The sequence below is a fragment of the Cnephaeus nilssonii genome (genome assembly GCF_951640355.1).
Source record: "Cnephaeus nilssonii genome assembly, chromosome: 15".
Taxonomy (NCBI): Eukaryota; Metazoa; Chordata; class Mammalia; order Chiroptera; family Vespertilionidae; genus Cnephaeus; species Cnephaeus nilssonii.
In genome coordinates, this window is record NC_137086.1 from 36087612 (window position 1) to 36107412 (window position 19801).

Sequence of the window (19801 nt, forward strand, 5' to 3'; positions counted from 1 at the left end):
TCTACTTGCTCAAGGGCAAAGGCCTTAGAATTGCCATGTCTACTTTGTTTCTCTCATCTAATCAGACAGCAGATGTTACTGATTCTGTTTTGAAAATATAAAAATATTTTCAGACTCTAGCTAGCCATTTTGTACCATCTTTCTACCATTCCAAGCCAAGTCACTATCAGCTTTCCCCTGGTTTATTGCAATAGCTTCTTCTTGTTTTCCTCTCTTGTGTCTGGAGCCTATTCTTGATACATTAGCTGGAATGAATCTGTTAAAACATAATTTAGGTTATCATTTTTCTGCTTAAAACCCTAGTAGCTTCCTGTCTCCCTCAAATTACAAGCCAAACTCTTTGCAATGGCCTCCCAGATCCTTATATGGTTGGACCCTTATTATTTCTCTGGCCTTGTCTCCTACTCCTCTTCTTTTTGATGACTCTGCTCCAGCCACATTGGCCTCCTTGTGATCTGACTGCCTCAGCACCTTTCCAGTAGCTATACCATCTCCTTGGAAAGCTCTTCTCATGTATTTATATATCTGATTCTTTCACCTTCTTACGGCCTTCTCTTAACTGTTACCTTCTCAATGACACTTTCTCTGACTACCCTATTGAAAATTGTTACTTTCTTTTGCCCCCTCTACCCTTCTTCCATACTTCTATTTTTCTCCATAGCACTTACCTCCACCTAACATCTACACTAATAAAAGAGTAAGATGCAAATTGACAGTACCTTCGCATTGCCCACCAGCCAATCAGGAGTGAGTATGCAAATTAACCCAACAAAGATGGCAGGTTAATTTGCATATGCAGGTGTTCCGCACCTCCCCAGCCGCTCCGGGCCTCTGGGCAGCAAAGGAAGTCAGAAAGGCGGCTCCAGTCAGAGCGAAGTTGGTGCTGGCAGCCAGGGGAAGGAAGGCCCATTCTTGCACGAATCTTCGTGCATCGGGCCTCTAGTACTATATATTTTACTTAATTATTTTGTGTGTCTCTTCCTATTATACTGTAAACTCTACTAAGGCAGACTGTGTTTTGTTTTTTCCTACTCTGAGTGCTGTGGGAATCCCTTGTCACGTCCCGCGTGTTTCAGGGTTCCCGTTCAGGTCCGGTTTCTGGAGAAGGCCGCAATCAAAATGAAAAGAAGCTAGAAAAGAATCAATTTGGGTAAATGGGGCCAGGCGGGAGCCCACCTCTAGTGGGAGGACTGTCGCTGCTCTGGCTTTTGCCATCCCTTTTATTGGGGTTCTGAGATACACCCATTGCCCTTAGGCAGGAAATTCCAGTAACAGACAGATTATCTTATCAATAAGGATTTACATGATTATTTGGTGGGGAAGTTGCCTCAGTTACCATTGTCAATTAGATAGGGAGTGGTTTGCTCTGACCTTTAGTTTCAAGGTTGACCAGCCTTCCCGGGTTCCCTTTTCACATAACTACCTAGTGACAATGTTCGGTTTCCGGCATCTCCCCCCAATTCCTTCCTTAAAATTCTTGCATTTACAGACCAGAAATAAACATATAATAACAAAATATGTTTGAGTCCCAATTTCAATGTCCCAAAGTTCTGAGTCCAACGTTTCAATGTCCAAAAGTTCCTCAAGTGTACATGTCAGCAACGATATCTGGATGGTGGACAAACAGTGGCGATGCAGGTCCGACCTCTGTGGTTTGGACCTGGGCAACCTGCAGTGACGCACATCTGCTGACTGCTAGTATGGCAAGGCACGGTCAGTGTCCTTCATCTCTGGACTGTTTCTCCTCTTGTCTTCATGGCTGGAGCATTCCTGTTAATTCCTCTCTGTTGCAGGAATCCACATGGTCTTGGAGTTGTTTTCTGAAAATATACAAACATATTCTCGACCAAAAGTTAATAAAGGAATCTTTTCTATAAATTTTTCTTGGGATCCTATTATTTTTTGCCCAAACAATTTTCCTTTGGCTATTTTGACACCATGTATGTTTTTCATGGGTGTCCTGCTGTATGAAAATTAATTTTCAAAGTAAAAAAAAATTTTTTAGATGTAATTTACTTACAGGATATTTTTTCTTACATGGTATTTTTCCACCATCCCCCTTTTTTATTAAATTTTTAGGAGGCTTTTGGAAAATTTTTATAACAGTCTTGATAACTTTAAATTTTTGCACAAAAATATGACTGCTTTAGGTTCATTGCATGTTAACTAATTTTACCATGAAATGAACTACCAATAGAAATTTTGGTTAATACTTTAGGAACAGCTTTTTGTACAATTAAATTTCCTTAAATATTCACTTATTTCATTTAGCCAATTAAATTAATCTGAAAAACTTGATTACTATTTTACTGTCAAATTTAATACTCTAACAAAAATCTTAGTTTACACTGTAAATATCAATGAAAAGGAATATTTTGCATCCTTGAGAAAGCCCTGATCATTCCTGGATTTAGGCTGGATTTTGATATAGGGCAGCTGCCATTGGCCAACTCTCTGTTGCCTGGGTCCCAATCTAAGCTGGGCCAAGTCCCTTTCTGTTATCTGGGTCTCTTCCAGATCTGAGTTCGGCCAAGTCTCTGTATGTTGCCTGGGTCCCAATCTGAGCTGGCATGGAAGCGCGAAGCAGCCATGGGGCAGGAGACCTCCCTCAGAAGGGGCGAGTGTTCAAGCCCCTGCAATGTTGGGGGGGTGAGGTTCTGTGCCCCACACCTCTGTTGACCCCCAAGTTCTCTCCTGATGGCCCCTCTGCGACTGTGCCTGTCTTAGGTTGTTCCTCCCTTGAGGAATCTTACCCGTCATTGACTAACCAGCCATCCTCCGGGGCCAAGCAGGGCGATGTGAGGTTCAGTTCTGTCTCCTTGGTAGCCTATGCCCCTGTGGCCTCCATGCCCAGCACCTGCCTTGGGATCCCCTCGCCTGCTGGCGGGGCCCCGGCACTGATCACATGTCTTGGGGAACCCAGGTTTCTTCTCCATGGAGGGCCCAGCTCACGCCATTGTGCGAGAGATAGATCCATGGCACCAGCCACCACGAGGCTTCAACCTCAGCATGAACTGGAAACTCAGGCAACAGCTGTGGACAATTGGATTGTGACAAGAGGGTCCCACTTGGCAAAAAGGGCCAATATAGAATGCATAAGTGCCTTCCCAGGGGGCCTTAAATCCTTTCATGTCTTTATTAAATTGTTGCCAGACATTCAAAAAATTAGATTTTTAAGTTTGTTTGGGATAATTGTACAATGTGCTATTGTAAAATATCAAAATTTATAATGAAATTGTAGAAAAATATCATGTAAGGATACTTTGCTCTAGGCATGGCAATTCAATTTTCAAACTGGCTGTCAATTTCTTTTTGTATAGACAAGGTCTTAATTACATTTTCTGCACCTCTCTAATTTTACACACAAAGGGGCAGTGGTTTGATTTTGTGTCATACAGAAGGGAAGCTGGGTGGCTACACCTGTGTAATTACACTTCCTTGCCCCACCCATTTTCCTCCTGGATGACCAAGATGTTTTGTATTATTGGTGACTACATTAGTCAGAGGATCAGCCCACGTAAGGGGTCTTACCCATGAAGGGTCAGGAACATAAGTCCAAAAACTTCCACATTTGTCCCAGGTAATATTACCGTACAGCTGATTACTGCTAGCGTGGCAAGAAAGACGTCCTCAGGCGTCAGGCGTCTGTACCGTCTTCTTTACCATGCCCCAGGTGACCTCCGGGCTGTTTGTTGTCTGACTCGTCCTCCTCCTGCTCCTCATCTTCAGTTGACTGCTTGGAGTCGCTGCCCTCTGTGGCTGAGGTAGTTGATTGTCTGCAGCTGCATGGTGTGACTCCAGGCGCAAGGTCCTCATTAGTCTGGTTAGTTTCTCTCTTGGATTCCTGTTGCAGTTTAATATTTCTAGCAGGAATCCACACGGGTTTGGAACAATTCTCTGGGAATACACAAGCATACCCTTTGCCAAAGGTTAATAATGGATCAGGTCCCTTCCATAAAGCAGATTAGGGATCCTTCCATTTAACTAGACCATTTTCTTTTGTTTTATTCTGGCACCAATGTAGTTCCATAGGTGTCCTACCTTCATCATCACAAGTGAAAAAATTTAAAGTAATTAAGGCTTGGTGCAGCCTACCTGCAGGTGATTTCTCCATTATCCCCCCCCTTTTTGTTTTTCAAGTTGGGATTTTAGCGGCTGATGCTGTCGTTCAATAATGGCCTGTCCTTGGGAATTATATGGCATTCCTGCAATATGCTGAATTTTCCCACCTTTTACAAAATTCCTGGAATTGACAACTTGTGCAAGCAGGCCTATTACCAGTTTTAATAATTTTTGGAAATCCCATGACGGCAAAAGCAGCTAGGCAATGATTAATAACCTGTTTTGCCGTTTCTCCTGTAGATGCAGTAGCCCATAGGACTTTTGAAAAGGTATCTACAGAGCTATGTAATACCCCAATTTGTCTTTTAATAGGTGACAGCTAAGTTCCCCTGAATATCCACTTAACACAATTTGCCAAATTTATACCAGTCTGAAATAACATTTCTAATTGCTTCCCAGTGAGGGGGAGGTAGATACACTGGGGCTCTTCCCCTCTAAGCTGTTTACAACATTTCCTAATTTGAAATAATAATTGAGCCAATAGTTCTACATAGGTAACTGCAGTTTTAGAGGATTGATGTTCTAGGTGGACCCATTCAATAATGGCAGGAGAATTTTTATTTTGGAAGATGACTCCAGTGGGACTGTTTGCAGTGGGGTTAATTTGTCCCAATAAAGGTAATTCGGGCTGTACCCGTGCTACTTGAGCTGAGGAAATTGCCTGCTCAACTCGTAGCAACTCATTCCTAGCTTCATCTGTTAAAGTTCTGGGAGAGGAAAGATTAGAATCAACTCTAAGTAAACTAAATAAATTTGTCATTTCTCCTGTAGAGATCTTCAGATAAGGTCTTAACCAGTTAATGTCCCCTAATAATTTCTGAAAGTCATTTAAAGTTTTAAGACAATCTTTTCTTATCTCTACCTTCTGAGGCCTAATGCATTAGCTATCAATTACAATCCCTAAGATATTTGAAGGAAACCTCTCTTTATTTCCTTCCAAAATAATTTTCAGGCTATACAGTTTCATTTAAAAAATCTTTGCCACATGAAACAATTTCTCTTAAGGTTATGGTGACCACTAGTATGGATTGGATTTAATATTTTAGTAACAATCCTCAGTTTATCCTGGAATACCAGTGAAAGAGATTTCAAAATTTTCAAATTTCTCCTTTTTATTAAGAAATTTATTTTTAAGAGTATTCCCATTGGCTAATTTGCATCTACAGAGGGATCATGGGAAGCCTTCAGTAACTTTCTTAAAAAACTTATTTAAATTGCTTACAAAGACATTGGCTTATTTAAAGGAAGAGGGTTGGCCTTTGTTATTTCAAGATGGCGAGCAGTAAGCCACGTGGCCATCATGGCGGCTGCTCAATCACATTGCAGACAATCACTAGCTGTTTCTGGTCTTTATTAGAATTATTTATTAAATATTGGCTTTTCATTTAGCTGAAAACCTTGATTATAATTTAATAAGCTAATTTTTTAAGTAATTAAAGTAGGTATCTTCATTTAAAAAATAAAGCAAATTTACGTCTAAATTCACAAGCCGAATGTTGTCCCACCTCTAGCTTAATTAAAAATGCAGGGGGCTACATAAAGTTAATAAAAACATTGGCTTCTCATGTAACTTAATGTATATGAGACTTTGATTGTATTTTAAAAAGTCTAATTTACAAAGTAACTTAAGTAGGTATCTTTAATTAAAAAGGCAAAGAAGCTTATTCAGTAAACTTATTTGATACTTTATTGGTCTGATCCAAAATTATAAACACTGTCCCACCTCCAGCCGATTCAAAAATGAAGGCTGCTTGAGGCTTTTGTCTTTCTAGAAATTCTACTGCTGTTGAAAATTTTGACTATATTTAAGAAATAAATTGTTTTTACCCTTCTTACAGGCAAAAACTTCCATAACATTTAATATATATGTATGTAAGTAAAATATATTAATTAATTTTTATTTGATAAAGCTTTCCATGTGATTTTAAGTATCAATCAGTTTAATTAAAAATATATATTTCTTTTAAGAGAGAATAGACTTTTGTAATACATTTCAGGGCCCGTGAAATGTCTTAAAAGCTATTCTCAAAACCTTGAAATACCTTGGAAAGATCAAACATATAATATATATATTTATATATATGATTTAAAGATCATATACTTAAATTATCTTAAAGAATATCAATTAAATTTAATCTGGATCACAGAATTAATCCTCTCTTTTAAATCAGACCAAGAAGTAACATATTTTGAATTCCTAATTATTTAAGAGAAAACATTTTATTTTCTCAAAAACACATTTTACTACACTCTAGGCATTTAGTTACCACAATTATGTAAGTTCTCCCAATTCAATCTGAACATTAAACTTCCAGAGTTTATAAGTCAAATATTTAGCAGTTCTTTATTAATAACCCTTTATATTTTTAAGAATAAATTTTAAAATCTAATAATTAACTTTAAACCATGTTTTTTCTGCCTGGGAAGCAAACTTGTAGGTCCTTAAAAAATGGCTACTGGTTCTTCTGGGGAAAGGGCATAGTATACCCCTTCCGCCATTAACAAAGGGTGTAGCTTTAAAAACTTTTTCATTGCAAGGAAAGAGACCTTAAACTTAGCATGTCTCAAATCAATAATACTTTTACATTTTTAAGGATACTTTTCAAATAAAATATAAGGCATATTCAATTAATAGATTAACTTATATCATCTAGACTTCATACTAGGCATACTCAGATCAACATTTCATTATTTTAAATTTCAATACATTTAGATCATTTGAACTTAAAAGTTTTAAATTTCCAGCCAATAGGCTTGGCACAGCCACTAAATTTTTAAAGAATTTTTCCTGCTGAGGAAGTCAAGAAACAAACCCATAGCTATTCACATGTAAGCTTGCTTTCTACTTCCTGGTGGTTACGTGCCTCTGGGCGGGAAATTTCAAAAGAGCCTTGGGAAGCCCGCCTATATCTCTTTCCCCGGTTCATCTCCGCCATTTTTAAGGCCAAAAGAGTCTCGGGTTTTTATTCTGTACGCAGCAAAAGGTCAAGTTCAGCTCAAAACTATGCGCACTCGTTTTTAAACTGGCCTTCTCCCTTTGCATGTGCACAGAAATCCCGGATGCATCCATGAATCTGTAAAAGCTTTAAGTCATTAGCTGGAAAATAAATAAAGATGGCGAAGATGAGGCGAAGAAGTGGCTTTCTTGGGGAGTGGCGTCCATATTGGATCACCACGTGTCTCCCTTCCCCCACATCCTACTTACTTTGAGGGAAGTTTCAGCAACAGATCTGGCCGAATTTCTTTTCATGCTTAAAAGACAGACAGATCTTAAATTTTTTTCTTTCTTTTTTGCTTTCCAAAATAATAACTAACACCCAATTTGGCCAAGATTTGAACTTCTCTTCGAGTTCTTTTATAATTTTTAAACAAAGCATTGAGTAATCTCATTTCGGGAGAGCAGATAGCCTTGCCCTCTCCTGCCACCTTTGAATTACTCCACACTGGAGACGGCTTCAGCAGTGGAGTTTCATTTCTTATTACAGATTTTAGATTCCAAATATAAATTAAGATTTTAATTTGAACAAGAAACCACATTCTTTAAGCATACAAACCAAAATTCTATAATAAAGTTTACTTTATATTTATAACCTAATTCTTCCCCATTAGCCTGGTTGAAAAAGACTTTCCCACCCTACTTACAGATCGCGACTCTGCAGCTGGCCGTGGGCTTTTGAATGCGGTGAATTTCCCTCACCTTTTTCCGGTGAATCTCCACACCCTTTCTCGGTGTATTTTTCCTCCTTCGCTCTAGGCGAAAAATATCATCTCCTCCAGAAGCCCCACGTTGGGCGCCAGATGTGGGAATCCCTTGTCACGTCCCGCGTGTTTCAGGGTTCCCGTTCAGGTCCGGTTTCTGGAGAAGGCCGCAATCAAAATGAAAAGAAGCTAGAAAAGAATCAATTTGGGTAAATGGGGCCAGGCGGGAGCCCACCTCTAGTGGGAGGACTGTCGCTGCTCTGGCTTTTGCCATCCCTTTTATTGGGGTTCTGAGATACACCCATTGCCCTTAGGCAGGAAATTCCAGTAACAGACAGATTATCTTATCAATAAGGATTTACATGATTATTTGGTGGGGAAGTTGCCTCAGTTACCATTGTCAATTAGATAGGGAGTGGTTTGCTCTGACCTTTAGTTTCAAGGTTGACCAGCCTTCCCGGGTTCCCTTTTCACATAACTACCTAGTGACAATGTTCGGTTTCCGGCAGAGTGCCTAGACAGTGCTTGGCAGATTGTATCAACCGAGTAAGTGAGTGGAGTGAATGAATAAATGGTAGCTATACTTGATAGGCTTCTTAGGCAGATTAAATGAGTTAAACATAAGTAAATTCCAAACATAGATTGACATATAGAAAGTTCTTTATAAACTGTCAGCTTTTATTATCACATTCATGGCATTTCCATGGATAGATAGTCCTGCAGGCCATAGAGATGAAGACTTAGTTGAGATGTCTTGGCATACCTAATCTTCCATCAGCTTTGGCTGGAAATGCCACCACAAAGGAAGAACTATAGTGGTAACTCCCAAATTTTTTTGGTTCCTTAGGGAACCTTGATAACCAAGATTTACAAGGGAAAAAAATCTTTAAAATTACACCCATTAGAAATATTAACTGCAAAAATTGCGTTCTTTTTTTTTACTTGTTCCAAATAAACATTGACAGTCTAATGGGAAATGAACTTAAATGCAAAGCAGGCAATTACTTTTTCCTTTCTTTTTCATTTAAAAATATTTTTATGCTATAATATAGCAACATGTACACTCATTCAATACCTAATTTTTCTACCTTGAAACCCACCAAATTGTTAATTTGTATTTTCACTGCCTGACATATTATTAAGGAAATGCTGTAAGTTTAACCTTAAAATAAATTTAAGCCAATAAAATACAACTTATTTCACACATTAGAGTTCCAAAAATATTTCTTACAACAAACAGGGTTCTGCTGCCAAAATAATTTGAAAACCACAGAAGCCAGATAAAGTCATTCATTTTAAAAAATATATATATTTTTTATTGATTTCAGAGAGGAAGGGAGAGGGAAAGAGAGATAGAAACATCAATGATGAGAGAGAATCATTTATTGTCTGCCTCTTGCACGTCCCCCGTTGGGTTTGGGCTTGCAACTTGGGCATGTACCCTGACTGGGACTCAAACCTGTGACCTGGTTCATAGGTTGATGCTCCGCCCCTGAGCCACATCGGCCAGGAAAGTCATTTATTTTTAAATTCCAAATTCCATTTTTAATGGGGTTTTCACCTTAGATTCTGTGCAAATTCTAGCCAGAGTAAGAGTTCCTGGACATACCAAAAGCTGCTGCTGCCCAACTCTTAGATACTTCAGACGGTGACATGATTCCTGTTTACACAAGGACAGCCTGCACTGCCCTCTCTCACAATGGAAGGTTGCAAACCAGGAAGTGCCTGAGTTAAAATGAGTGTCTCTGAGGTCGTGAATTCCCACCTCACACCTTCAGGGGAGTTTGGAGTCTTCCATTTATCCCAATGAAGAGGAGATTTAGTTGTAGCCAGTGTCACTTTATGTGAGAAAAATTCAGAAGGCAACAGCTTTACCCTGCTGCACCAACTAATGGCCCAAGCAGCCAATGGGTTGTTACTGCCAGCACTGAAGAATAGCGACCAAGTACTGGGAGAATCTACAGGAAGCCCCTCATACTGTGAGAGCATGGAGTGTAATTCCCACAGCAAAAATCAGAGGAAGGTCAGGGGAGATTCTTGAGGATAATTTACAGGCAGTAGATAGGAGGTTTCCAATGAGAACACGTTTCCAAAACTTCTTAATGGTTCCCAATTTTGAAGCAGGCCCCCACCATCACAATTGTCACAGACCTTGGCAATGTTACAGAGATCAAGCAGCAAGGAAGGGGTCTGTGTGTAGACCCAGCTATTCCTTTGTGTGTCTGAGGCTACTGGACTGGGGTGGGGAGTGTCAACATTTAAAAACTTTGTCGTCTTCAAGAATGGCTTAAAGTGGAGAGTAGTTTTTGGCATAGAGGTGTTTTCTCATTACCTTTACCCTCACCTGAAATCACATCTTCATCTCTTAGCAGAGGTAGAAGTGAAAGGATCCACAAATGCATGTACAACCCGGGTGATTGAGTGCTGCGATTGGAAAACTAGCTTCCTTAACCACAGCCTTGTGTGGATTTTATTTGTTCAGAGATTGTTTTCCCAAATGAAAATCTGTCGTCCTCCATCAGACGGTTGGAGGGCATTGATTGCCGCAGGATCTGTCTATCATTGGGAATGGTGGAGTCTAGAGCTGGCAGACTCTCATGCAGCATTGAGTCCCCCCATTATTGCCACAGAGGATGCAACCCAACAAAAGTGATGCTGAGAAGATAACCTAGTGTCCTCAGCCCTTTATTTTGCATCTTTGGGAACAGTGGAGTAAGGTTTGTTTATAGATGTCATTGGTAGCTATCATGTGATATAACTGTCATGGCCCAAGTTTAAAGCTTGAAAAGTTTTATTTGACCAGTTATTTTTGTTTCAGGGAGACTACAGATCTAATGGATAGTTAAGTAGGGTCAATATATTTTTCTAAATTATTAACATTGCATTTCCTGTACTTCATATTGAAGCCATTATTTTATTCTGGTAGGCTCATAGCTGGCAACCTGGAATAAAAAATCCATACCGTGGTGTTGTAGTATGGCCTGTTCCTGAAAACATTGAAATCACTGTGACACTTTTTAAGGTAAGTTTCATTTTTATAAATTAAAGAATTTATTATAGAATCATGGTTCTAAATGAGAGAATATTTCACTATTAATTGTTCTATACATTTGGGTCCAACCTGGTACCTTAATGTGCATTATTTTTAGGGATATAGCAGTTTATTAACAATGCAAGAGTATCAGAGTACTTCATGGTCTATAAAGTCAGAATAATTTGGTAGTCCTTTTGAACTTGTTATAATTAAGATACTTCTTTTACTACTTCTTATGTTCTGTCCATGGGAAAATTTAAAGTGCTTTTCCTTTAAGAAAGTTGAGGTTTGTGGAATTCTTAGTTCTGAGCCTCATTTTGTTAGCCATGTTTGGCTAATATCAAGATATGTTTTAAAATGAGCATTTGATAAATACAGGGTATCCCCCCAAAAATGTATATACACTTTAACAGCTGATAGCTCAATTTTGAAAACATATTTTAATAAATACTTTTATAATTATTCATAGAGTATGTATACATTTTTTGGGATATCCTACATTTTAGTGATGATAGTATTAGAAGATAAATTTTAAATTTATATTTTGTTGATATTAATATTTTACTTATTTTTTTAAATATGTTTTTATTGATTTGATTATTTAGAGAGAGAGGAAGGGAGAGGGATAGAGAGATAGAAACATCAATGAGAGAGAAACATCATCCATCGGCTGCCTCCTGCATGCCCTCTGCTAGGAATCGAGCCCGTAACCTGGGCATGTGCCCTGACCAGGAATCGAACTGGCAGCCTCTTGGTTCCTGGGTTGATACTCAACCACTGAGCTACACCTGCTGGGCTTGATATTAATATTTTATAAATATTATAGCTTAAAAGCGAAATTCTAGTGTAAATTCAAAGTATAAATCCAAAAATATAGGTGTGCATATACCTACCAGCCTATTTTATATACATGTTTTTTTCTTGAAAGTCTTACATATTTCTGGAAACATTATCATGTATTTCTCGCATATATGGTGATTAAGTACTAACATATTTAGTATTTTCCTAACCAACTCCTTATCTACTCAAAAAAAAAAAAAAAAAAAAGGAGACAACCTTTTTAGCCTCTTTGAAAATGATGAAATTAGAAAACGAATGCTTTATTTCTCCTTTTATTTTTTTAATCCTCACCCGAGGATATTTTTCCATTGATTTTTAGAGAGTAGAAGAGAGAGGGAAAGACAGAGAAAAACATTGATGCGAGAGAAACACATCAATTGGTTGCCTCCTGCATGAGCCCTGACCAGGGCCTGGGCCAGGTAGGAGCCTGCAATCGAGGTTCATGCCCTTGACTGGAATAGAATCTGGGACTCTTCAGTCTGTAGGCCAACTCTCTATCCACTAAGCCAAACCAGCTAGGGCTTATTTCTTCTTTCAGTCATTCCAATTGTTTTGAAGTTACTTTCGCAGAAGGACAGGAGGAAGAGGGACATCTCATTAAGCATAATTTAGTAACATAAAACTTGAGAATCTCCACTAAATTTTACACACACACACACACACACACACACACACACACACACTAGAGGGCCGGTGCTCGAAATTTATGCACGGGGGTGGGGGTGGGGTCCCCCCTCAACCTCTCCAATCCAGGACATCCCTCTCACAATCCTGGACCGCTGGCTCCTAATCACTCACCTGCCTGCCGGCCTGGTCGCCCCCAACTGCCCTCCCCAAAAGCCTAGTCGCCCCTCATTGCCCCCCTGCCAGCCTAATTGCCCCCAACTGCCCCCCCCCGCCGACCTGGTCACCCCCAACTGCACCACCCCCCCTCCCCCCCCCCCCCGCCGGCCTGGTTGCCTCATGTAACCTGCTGTTCGGTCGTTTGGTTGCGCCTCACTAACCCTCCTGCCGGCCTGGTCACCCCATGCAGCCTGCTTGTTCAGTCGTTTGGTCATTCCTCACTAACCTCCCTGCCAGCCTGGTCGCCCCACGCAGCCTGCTTGTTCAGTTGTTTGGTTGTCCCTCACTAACCCCTCTGCCAGCCTGGTCATAGGCAGCCATCTTGTGAGGGTGTGAGGGTTAATTTGCATATTACCTCTTTATTATATAGGATACTATATATATATATACACACACACATATATATATATATATATAGTTTTAAAATATATTTTTATTGATTTCAGAGAGGAAGGAAGAGGGAGAGAGAAATAGAAACATCAATGATGAGAGAAAATCATTGATTGGCTGCCTCCTGCACACCCCCTACTGGGGATCGAGCCCACAACCCGGGAATGTGCCCTGCCCAGAAATCGAACCAGCGACATCCTGAGCCACACCAGTCTGGCCACTATAATATTTCAGGACATTAAATTTAAGTAGAGCATTGTTATATGGCTTAGATGTGAAATCTGTTTAAAAAAGTTACTTTTGATTTTGTGGTTGATTATATTAATTCATTTATTCAGGAACTACTGCAGAGATCAGTAGAACAAAACAGTATGATGAATGTTAATGTACTAACCCATGAATGGAATACTACTTTTAAATGCTCTGTTTCATTTCTTCTATTTTACAAAACATTCTTAATATTTTATGTGTATTTTATAGTTTTGATATTGCTGTTATTGGCTTTAAAACATTACTTGATTATGCTTGTCATATATATACCATACTTGGTTTGCCTAGGGAGAAATAAGGGGTGAGACAGTAGCTACTCTTCCTTTTCTCCAGGAGGATCAGGGCTATCCTATTGCCTTTCAGCCAGCTGTCCTAAAAGCCTGTTATTAAACCCCTGTAATCCATATTTTTTCTACTGGAATAATACAATAAGATTAGAAGTTAACTATGAGACCTTTGGAGTATTTCATTTAATTCTCACAGCAACCCTAAGTTTCTATGATTATTCCCATTGTATTGAGATTAGAAACGAAGGTAACTTGCTCAATTACACTATGATTTAGCCCTCCTCCTCCTCCTCCTCCTCCTCCTCCTCCTCCTCCTCCTCCTGCTCCTCCTCCTCCCTCCCCCCCCCCCTCACCCAAGGATATTTTTTGCATTAATTTTTTTTTAAGAGAGCAGAAGGGTGTAAGGAAAGGAGGGAGGGAGAGACAGAAAGAGAAACGTCAATGTGAGAGAGAGACATCGATTGGTTGCCTCCTGAATGCACCCCAACTGGGGACTGGGGATGGAATCTACAACCCAGATACGTGCCTCTGCCTGGGGGTCAAATCAGAGACCCTCCCATGTGTGAGCTGATGCTGTAGTCACTGAACAACACTGACCAGGGCTAGTCCTGTTCTGTATTCTACGTTGTACTGCCTATTCTGTAATCAAAAGACTGTGACTATAGATTACAACAACAGCAAGATCTCCTGACATTCTTGAAGAATTTTAAGTAATCTCTTGAGTGTTTTGATTCAGTCTGTTGTTTATATTGGTAAAGTAAATGAATGGATAGAGCTATACAACTTTTTAAAAAAAGAGGATGATAGTGAAGAGCGGTTAGAATAGACCTGATAAATAGCTGACAGCCATGTGTTTGGGGAAAGTATATACACTGAGTGATTCTGAGTTGAAAGTGGCTGTTGAAATATGTCACTTGGAGGATTAGGAGATAAGTGTTGTTTTCAAGTACTGATGAGAATGTTCAGCAAATCCTCATCACTGAACTTTTATGACTTTGATTGTTATAGTGTGTAGGAAAATAAAACACACACCCAAATACCTCTTCCTGCCTCATTTGCTGTATCACTTGTGCTAAGGCAACCTTGTGACCATTTAGAATATTTAAGAAATATTTAAGTCAACATTTTTATCTTCCTGACTCCCCCATCCCACCAGAATTATGAGAAAAGTAAATCAAGCAAAAAAACCTTTTCATTTTTTCATGATAATTTTTGGATCTTATTTTTTGAACATCATTGAAAATATTCAAGTGAAAAACTTTTTCATATTTTCCCCCTTTTAAATTTTACTTTAATAAAGTTTCACAGTTCCCTTAATCTTGAAACTTGTAAATAGGAAAAGACTACTTTAAACCCTCTTTGTTGGAAGTATAGTATTTCCAGAGGTGTGCTCATAGTCAAGGTGCATTTTAAAGAACTTATCAATGTTTTATTTTTCTATGATTCAACTAGAAATTAATGTCTTCATGCTGCATGCTTGTTTTTGAAATTTAAATTAGATTGAAAATATCAGATGCTAGTAAATGAATAACGAGCCTTTTAGGGTTTTGAGAAGGAAAGAAGGCTTTTTAAGCCATTTTCAATTTTTCTCTTTACTGCAGTGGTATGAGAGGAGACTCAAGCAGTGATTTTCACCCCTTTTTATCTCATAGCACACATAAATTAATTACTAAAATTCTGCAGCACACCAAAAAATATGTTTTTGCAGATCTGGAAAAAAAAAGTATAATTTCAATTCATTCATACCAGGTAGCTATTGTTGTGTTGGCTGTTGTCATTTTTTTATTTCACAATCTAAGGAAAAGAGGTCAGTCAATACCCCTAACTAAATAGTCAGGTATTGCATGTTTTAACCTTTTGCATTCGGATGTCGAGTGTGACTCAACACGGTTAGCATCGGTAGCAGCTCTTTTCATACTCTTTGAATGTATCAATAATTTGAAATATAGCCGAAACCGGTTTGGCTCAGTGGATAGAGCATCGGCCTGCGGACTCAGGGGTCCCAGGTTCGATTCCGGTCAGGGGCGTGTGCCTTGGTTGCGGGCACATCACCAGTAGGGGGTGTGCAGGAGGCAGCTGATCGATGTTTCTCTCTCATCGATGTTTCTAACTCTCTATCCCTCTCTCTTCCTCTCTGTAAAAACTCAATAAAATATATTAAAAAAAAAAAATTTGAAATATAAAAAAAATCCAAATAAATAAGTTTGTATGAAAAGAAACTCCAGTTTTTTATTCTACTGCCACGCTTTATAAAATCTGGGGTATTTAAAAAATTAAATCCCGAGTAGAATAAAGGAATCGAGAAAAAAGCAAGCGAGTGCAAAGGGTTAAAAGTTCTTGTGGCACACCAGTTGAAAAAATCACTGCTCTAGAGCAGCGGTCACCAACCTTTCAAACCTCACGGACCACCAGTGGTCTGGGTTCCTTAAACTAGCGGTCGCCAACCTTTTGGATTTCACGGACCACCAGTGGTCCACGGATCACCGGTTGGCCACCACTGCTCTAGAGGATAGAGAGTAGGACACAAAGAAGACTTAATTGATTTAAGCTGAAAGCAGTCTTCATTACAAATGTTTTTGTCTAGTGAATAACAGTTATTTATATAGATACTAAAGGCCTGACACACAAAATTCATGCAAGAGTAGGCCTTCCTTCCCCCCGGCTGCCGGCACTGGCTTCCCTCTGGCACCCAGGACCTGGGCTTCGCTCCGGCCACTGGCAGGCACCTGGGACCCGGGCTTTCCTTCGGCCCTGGCTTTGTCTGGAAGGACATCCGGTCTAATTAGCATATTACCCTTTTATTATTATAGACTAGTGGCTTGGTGCACGAAATTCGTGCACTCGAGGTGGGGGGTCCCCAGCCTGGCCTGTGCCCTGTCACAGTGCAGGAGCCCCGTGATCCATTGCCCCAAAGAGGTAGGCCCTGCCCACCCATCCGGGGCTTCTCGATGTTTTGCCTCGAAGAGCCGCAGACCCCCAGGTCTTGCCACGCGGAGCTGCGGGACCCCCAGGCCTTGCTGCGCAGAGGCCTTCGCTGGGCCCCACCTCCAGGCTGGGCCGCGCAGAGGTCCCGGACCCCTGGCGCGGGTGTGCGGAGGCCTCTGCCGGGCCCTGCTCCCAGTCCTGCGGACCCGGCGGAGCTGCGCAGAGGCCTCTGCCAGGCCCCAGGCCTCCTGGTGATGGATTGTGACGGTGTGACGCAAGTCCCTGACGCTGCAAGTCCCTGCCCACCTGCGCCTGCTGCGTACACAGCCTGCTGATTGGTCGTTATGCGTGAGGGTGTCCCAACCATTTGCATATTACCCTTTTATTAGTATAGATGCCATTTTGAAGTGTCTTGAAAATGAACATTACTGTTGCTATTTTACATGTTTTTACTCACTTTGCCATATCAGATGTGTTCCTTGAAATTATTCTTTTTAGGGGTAGTACATCATTGGTGTTTAAAAATAATATTTCAGCCATCGCCAGTGTGGCTCGTTTGAATGTTGTCCCATGCCGGAATACAAAACTGAGATCTAAAAGATGTATGGTCCCAAGTGAACAACTAATAGTATTAAAACCATGTACTAGCTGTGATGCAGCTAGGCTGCATTCCTCAACAAAATGAGGGGGGAGGGCAAGCAGGGTGGATGGTAAAATGTCTCTTTCCTGAGCATTGTGTCTCACTTTATTACTTAAGTGTCTAAAGTGGCACTGTTTGTGCCTTAAATTCCCCATGGAAAAGCTTTTTAAAGTTTTATTATAGTACTAGAGGCCCGATGCATGAAGATTCGTGCAAGAACGTGTCTTCCATCCCCTGGCTGCCGGCACCGCCTTCGCTCCGGCTGGAGCTGCCTTTTCACTCTGGCCCAGAGCCTCCAGCCCGGAGCCACCTTTCCGCCTTCCCACGCTGCCCAGAGGCCCAGAGCGGCAGGGGTGGGGTGGAATGCCCTGCCCCCGGCCGCTTGGCGCCTGGGTATACAAATTAACCTGCCATCTTTGTTGGGTTAATTTGCATACTCCTGATTGGCTGTGGGCATCACAAAGGTACGGTCAATTTGCATCTTACTCTTTTATTAGTGTAGATCAGGCGTCCTCAAACTACGGCCCGCAGGCCACATGCGGGTGTTTTTGCCGTTTTGTTTTTTTACTTCAAAATAAGATATGTGTAGTGTGCATAGGAATTTGTTCATAGTTTTTTTTTTTAACTATAGTCCGGCCCTCCAACAAACAGTGAACTGGCCCCTGTTTAAAAAGTTTGAGGACCCCTGGTGTAGATTCTCTGTCCTAGTTCATGGGCAGGGCCAGTCTGGGCAAATAAATATCAAGTAGAGTTCTCTACCTTTCTTTTCCTTTTAGCCTTTTCTACCTTTCCCTGCCCATTACCACCAAAGAAACTCCTTTTTGAAAGGTTTTTATCCTATTTGCGTGAATTTACTAATAGAAATAGTTGCCTTAATACAGTTTAGAATCACTCGTTACTGTGCTATTGCAGTGAGAAAAAAAAAAGTAAACACATATAAAGAAGTAAAATTAAGAAGTTTTGAATTTATCCCATCAGTATATAGGAGTCATTAAAGAAATTTGAGTTGGTACTAATATGGTTAGAATTGTGCTTTGGGAGAATCCATGTGTACAAGATTGATTGGAGGACAGATAGACTGAGAATGCTGCAGTTGCTTCTATTCAGGCACCGTGATAAGGACTCAGACTAGGCTGTGACAATAGAAACAGAAGATTAATAATAGTCTAAAGTGGAATCAGACATGAAAAAAGATGCTTCCCTAGGAGCAGCATGTGGGACCTGAGACCCAGAAGGGAATAGCAGAGCCCATTCTCTGTCTGTGTGCACTCCCTACTCTTAGATTGGAATGTTGAGCCAAAAGCCTACTCTGTTTAAATATTGTCTCACTCTCAATATTTTCATCCCCCCCCCTTCTCTAACACATGGAAGTGAACTTGAATAACTTAATTGTACATATAATGCGACCCCACTACTTTTTTTTTATGTCTTATACTCTGTTGCCTTTTGCTTTTACTTATTCTAATATCGGTAGAAGTCCTAAACCATCCCTCCTGGCTCACATGCTTTCTCTTCATAAAAGTTTTCATGTTCATTTCTGTAAAAAGTGATGTGTTGTTTTCCAGTGTTTGGTGAAACCATGTATTTCATTCAGTACATATTTATTTTGATTAGGTTTTTTTTGTCTTAGAAAGCAAAAACAACTATATCTGAATCCATATAACACCTCTACACTCTCTTATATATAATGAGTATCTAATAAGTATTTATCAAATAAATACTTGCAAAAATGTGCCTCATTTTTTTTAAGTTGTATTTGGTTGTAGGATCGATTATCCTTTCTCAAGTTTCTGAGGCATTTCCAGGAGTAATGAGTGAAGGGGGGATCAGGATATCAATAGCCACACCAGTTTGCCATTTATGTAGAGTATGAAGTCCTCTGCAGTGCTTTGAAATACCAGATGTTTACATAACATCTGCCCAGAAGAAAGCCTTGCCTCAAGTGATACTTTTAATTTAAAATATTTACATGTATAAAAATGAGGGCAGGGCTTTATAGAAACATGTAATATCTAAATAAAGTGCTTCTTAATAGTTTACTCGATAAGTTATCTGTCTCTGATCGGGTTTCTTTTTATCTTGTCATCTATGCAATGCTGGAAAATGATATGCATCAATATAAGTGAAATAGAGTATTTCTCAATATAAAATAATGCTTTAACTTTAGAGTATTAAAGTCGGTAAAGCCTGTATTTTATTGCTTGATTGATTACATTAAAGAAATGTGTATCAGCCCTGGCCAGTGTGGCTCAGTTAGTTGTAGCAATTTTCCATGCACCAGTAGGTCATGGGTTCAATTCCTGATCGGAGCATGTATGGAGGCAACTGATTGATGTCTGTCTCTTACATCAATGTTTTTCTCTCTCTCCACCTTCCTCCCTTTCTAAAATCAATAAAAAAAATGTATATCAACTTTATAATTTTGCTTTTATTACAGGATCCTCATGCAGAGGAGTTTGAAGATAAAGAGTGGACATTTGTCATCGAAAATGTAAGCTAATGGCAAAGTCTGTCTTTCACATTTTTACTATAGTATATACATTACTAAAGTACACTAGCATTTTGGTAATAGGAGTAATGTTGCCTTATAAAATTAAATACCAATTTAAAAGTAAAAATGCTCTTTAGTACTGAATTATATATGTATTTTGGGGGTTTGAGGAAAATATTGTATGTCTTACTCAACTTTTTATGTGTTCAGCATCTAGCGTGGTGCTTCTCACATAGCAAATTTTCATTTAAACATCTGTT

At 39.8% G+C, this 19801-nt stretch overlaps 1 protein-coding gene across 11 annotated transcripts in view; it reads left to right on the top strand.

Moving 5' to 3' along the window:
* EHBP1 (EH domain binding protein 1) overlaps positions 1 to 19801 on the top strand; it is a 415903-nt gene that overhangs the window by 124402 nt on the left and 271700 nt on the right. For all 11 annotated transcript variants that reach the window (XM_079792168.1, XM_079792171.1, XM_079792169.1 and 8 more), the window contains 2 exons: positions 10748 to 10843; positions 19488 to 19541. In XM_079792168.1, coding sequence (XP_079648294.1) covers positions 10748 to 10843; positions 19488 to 19541 — 150 coding nt within the window. The remainder of the gene's footprint in view (positions 1 to 10747; positions 10844 to 19487; positions 19542 to 19801) is intronic.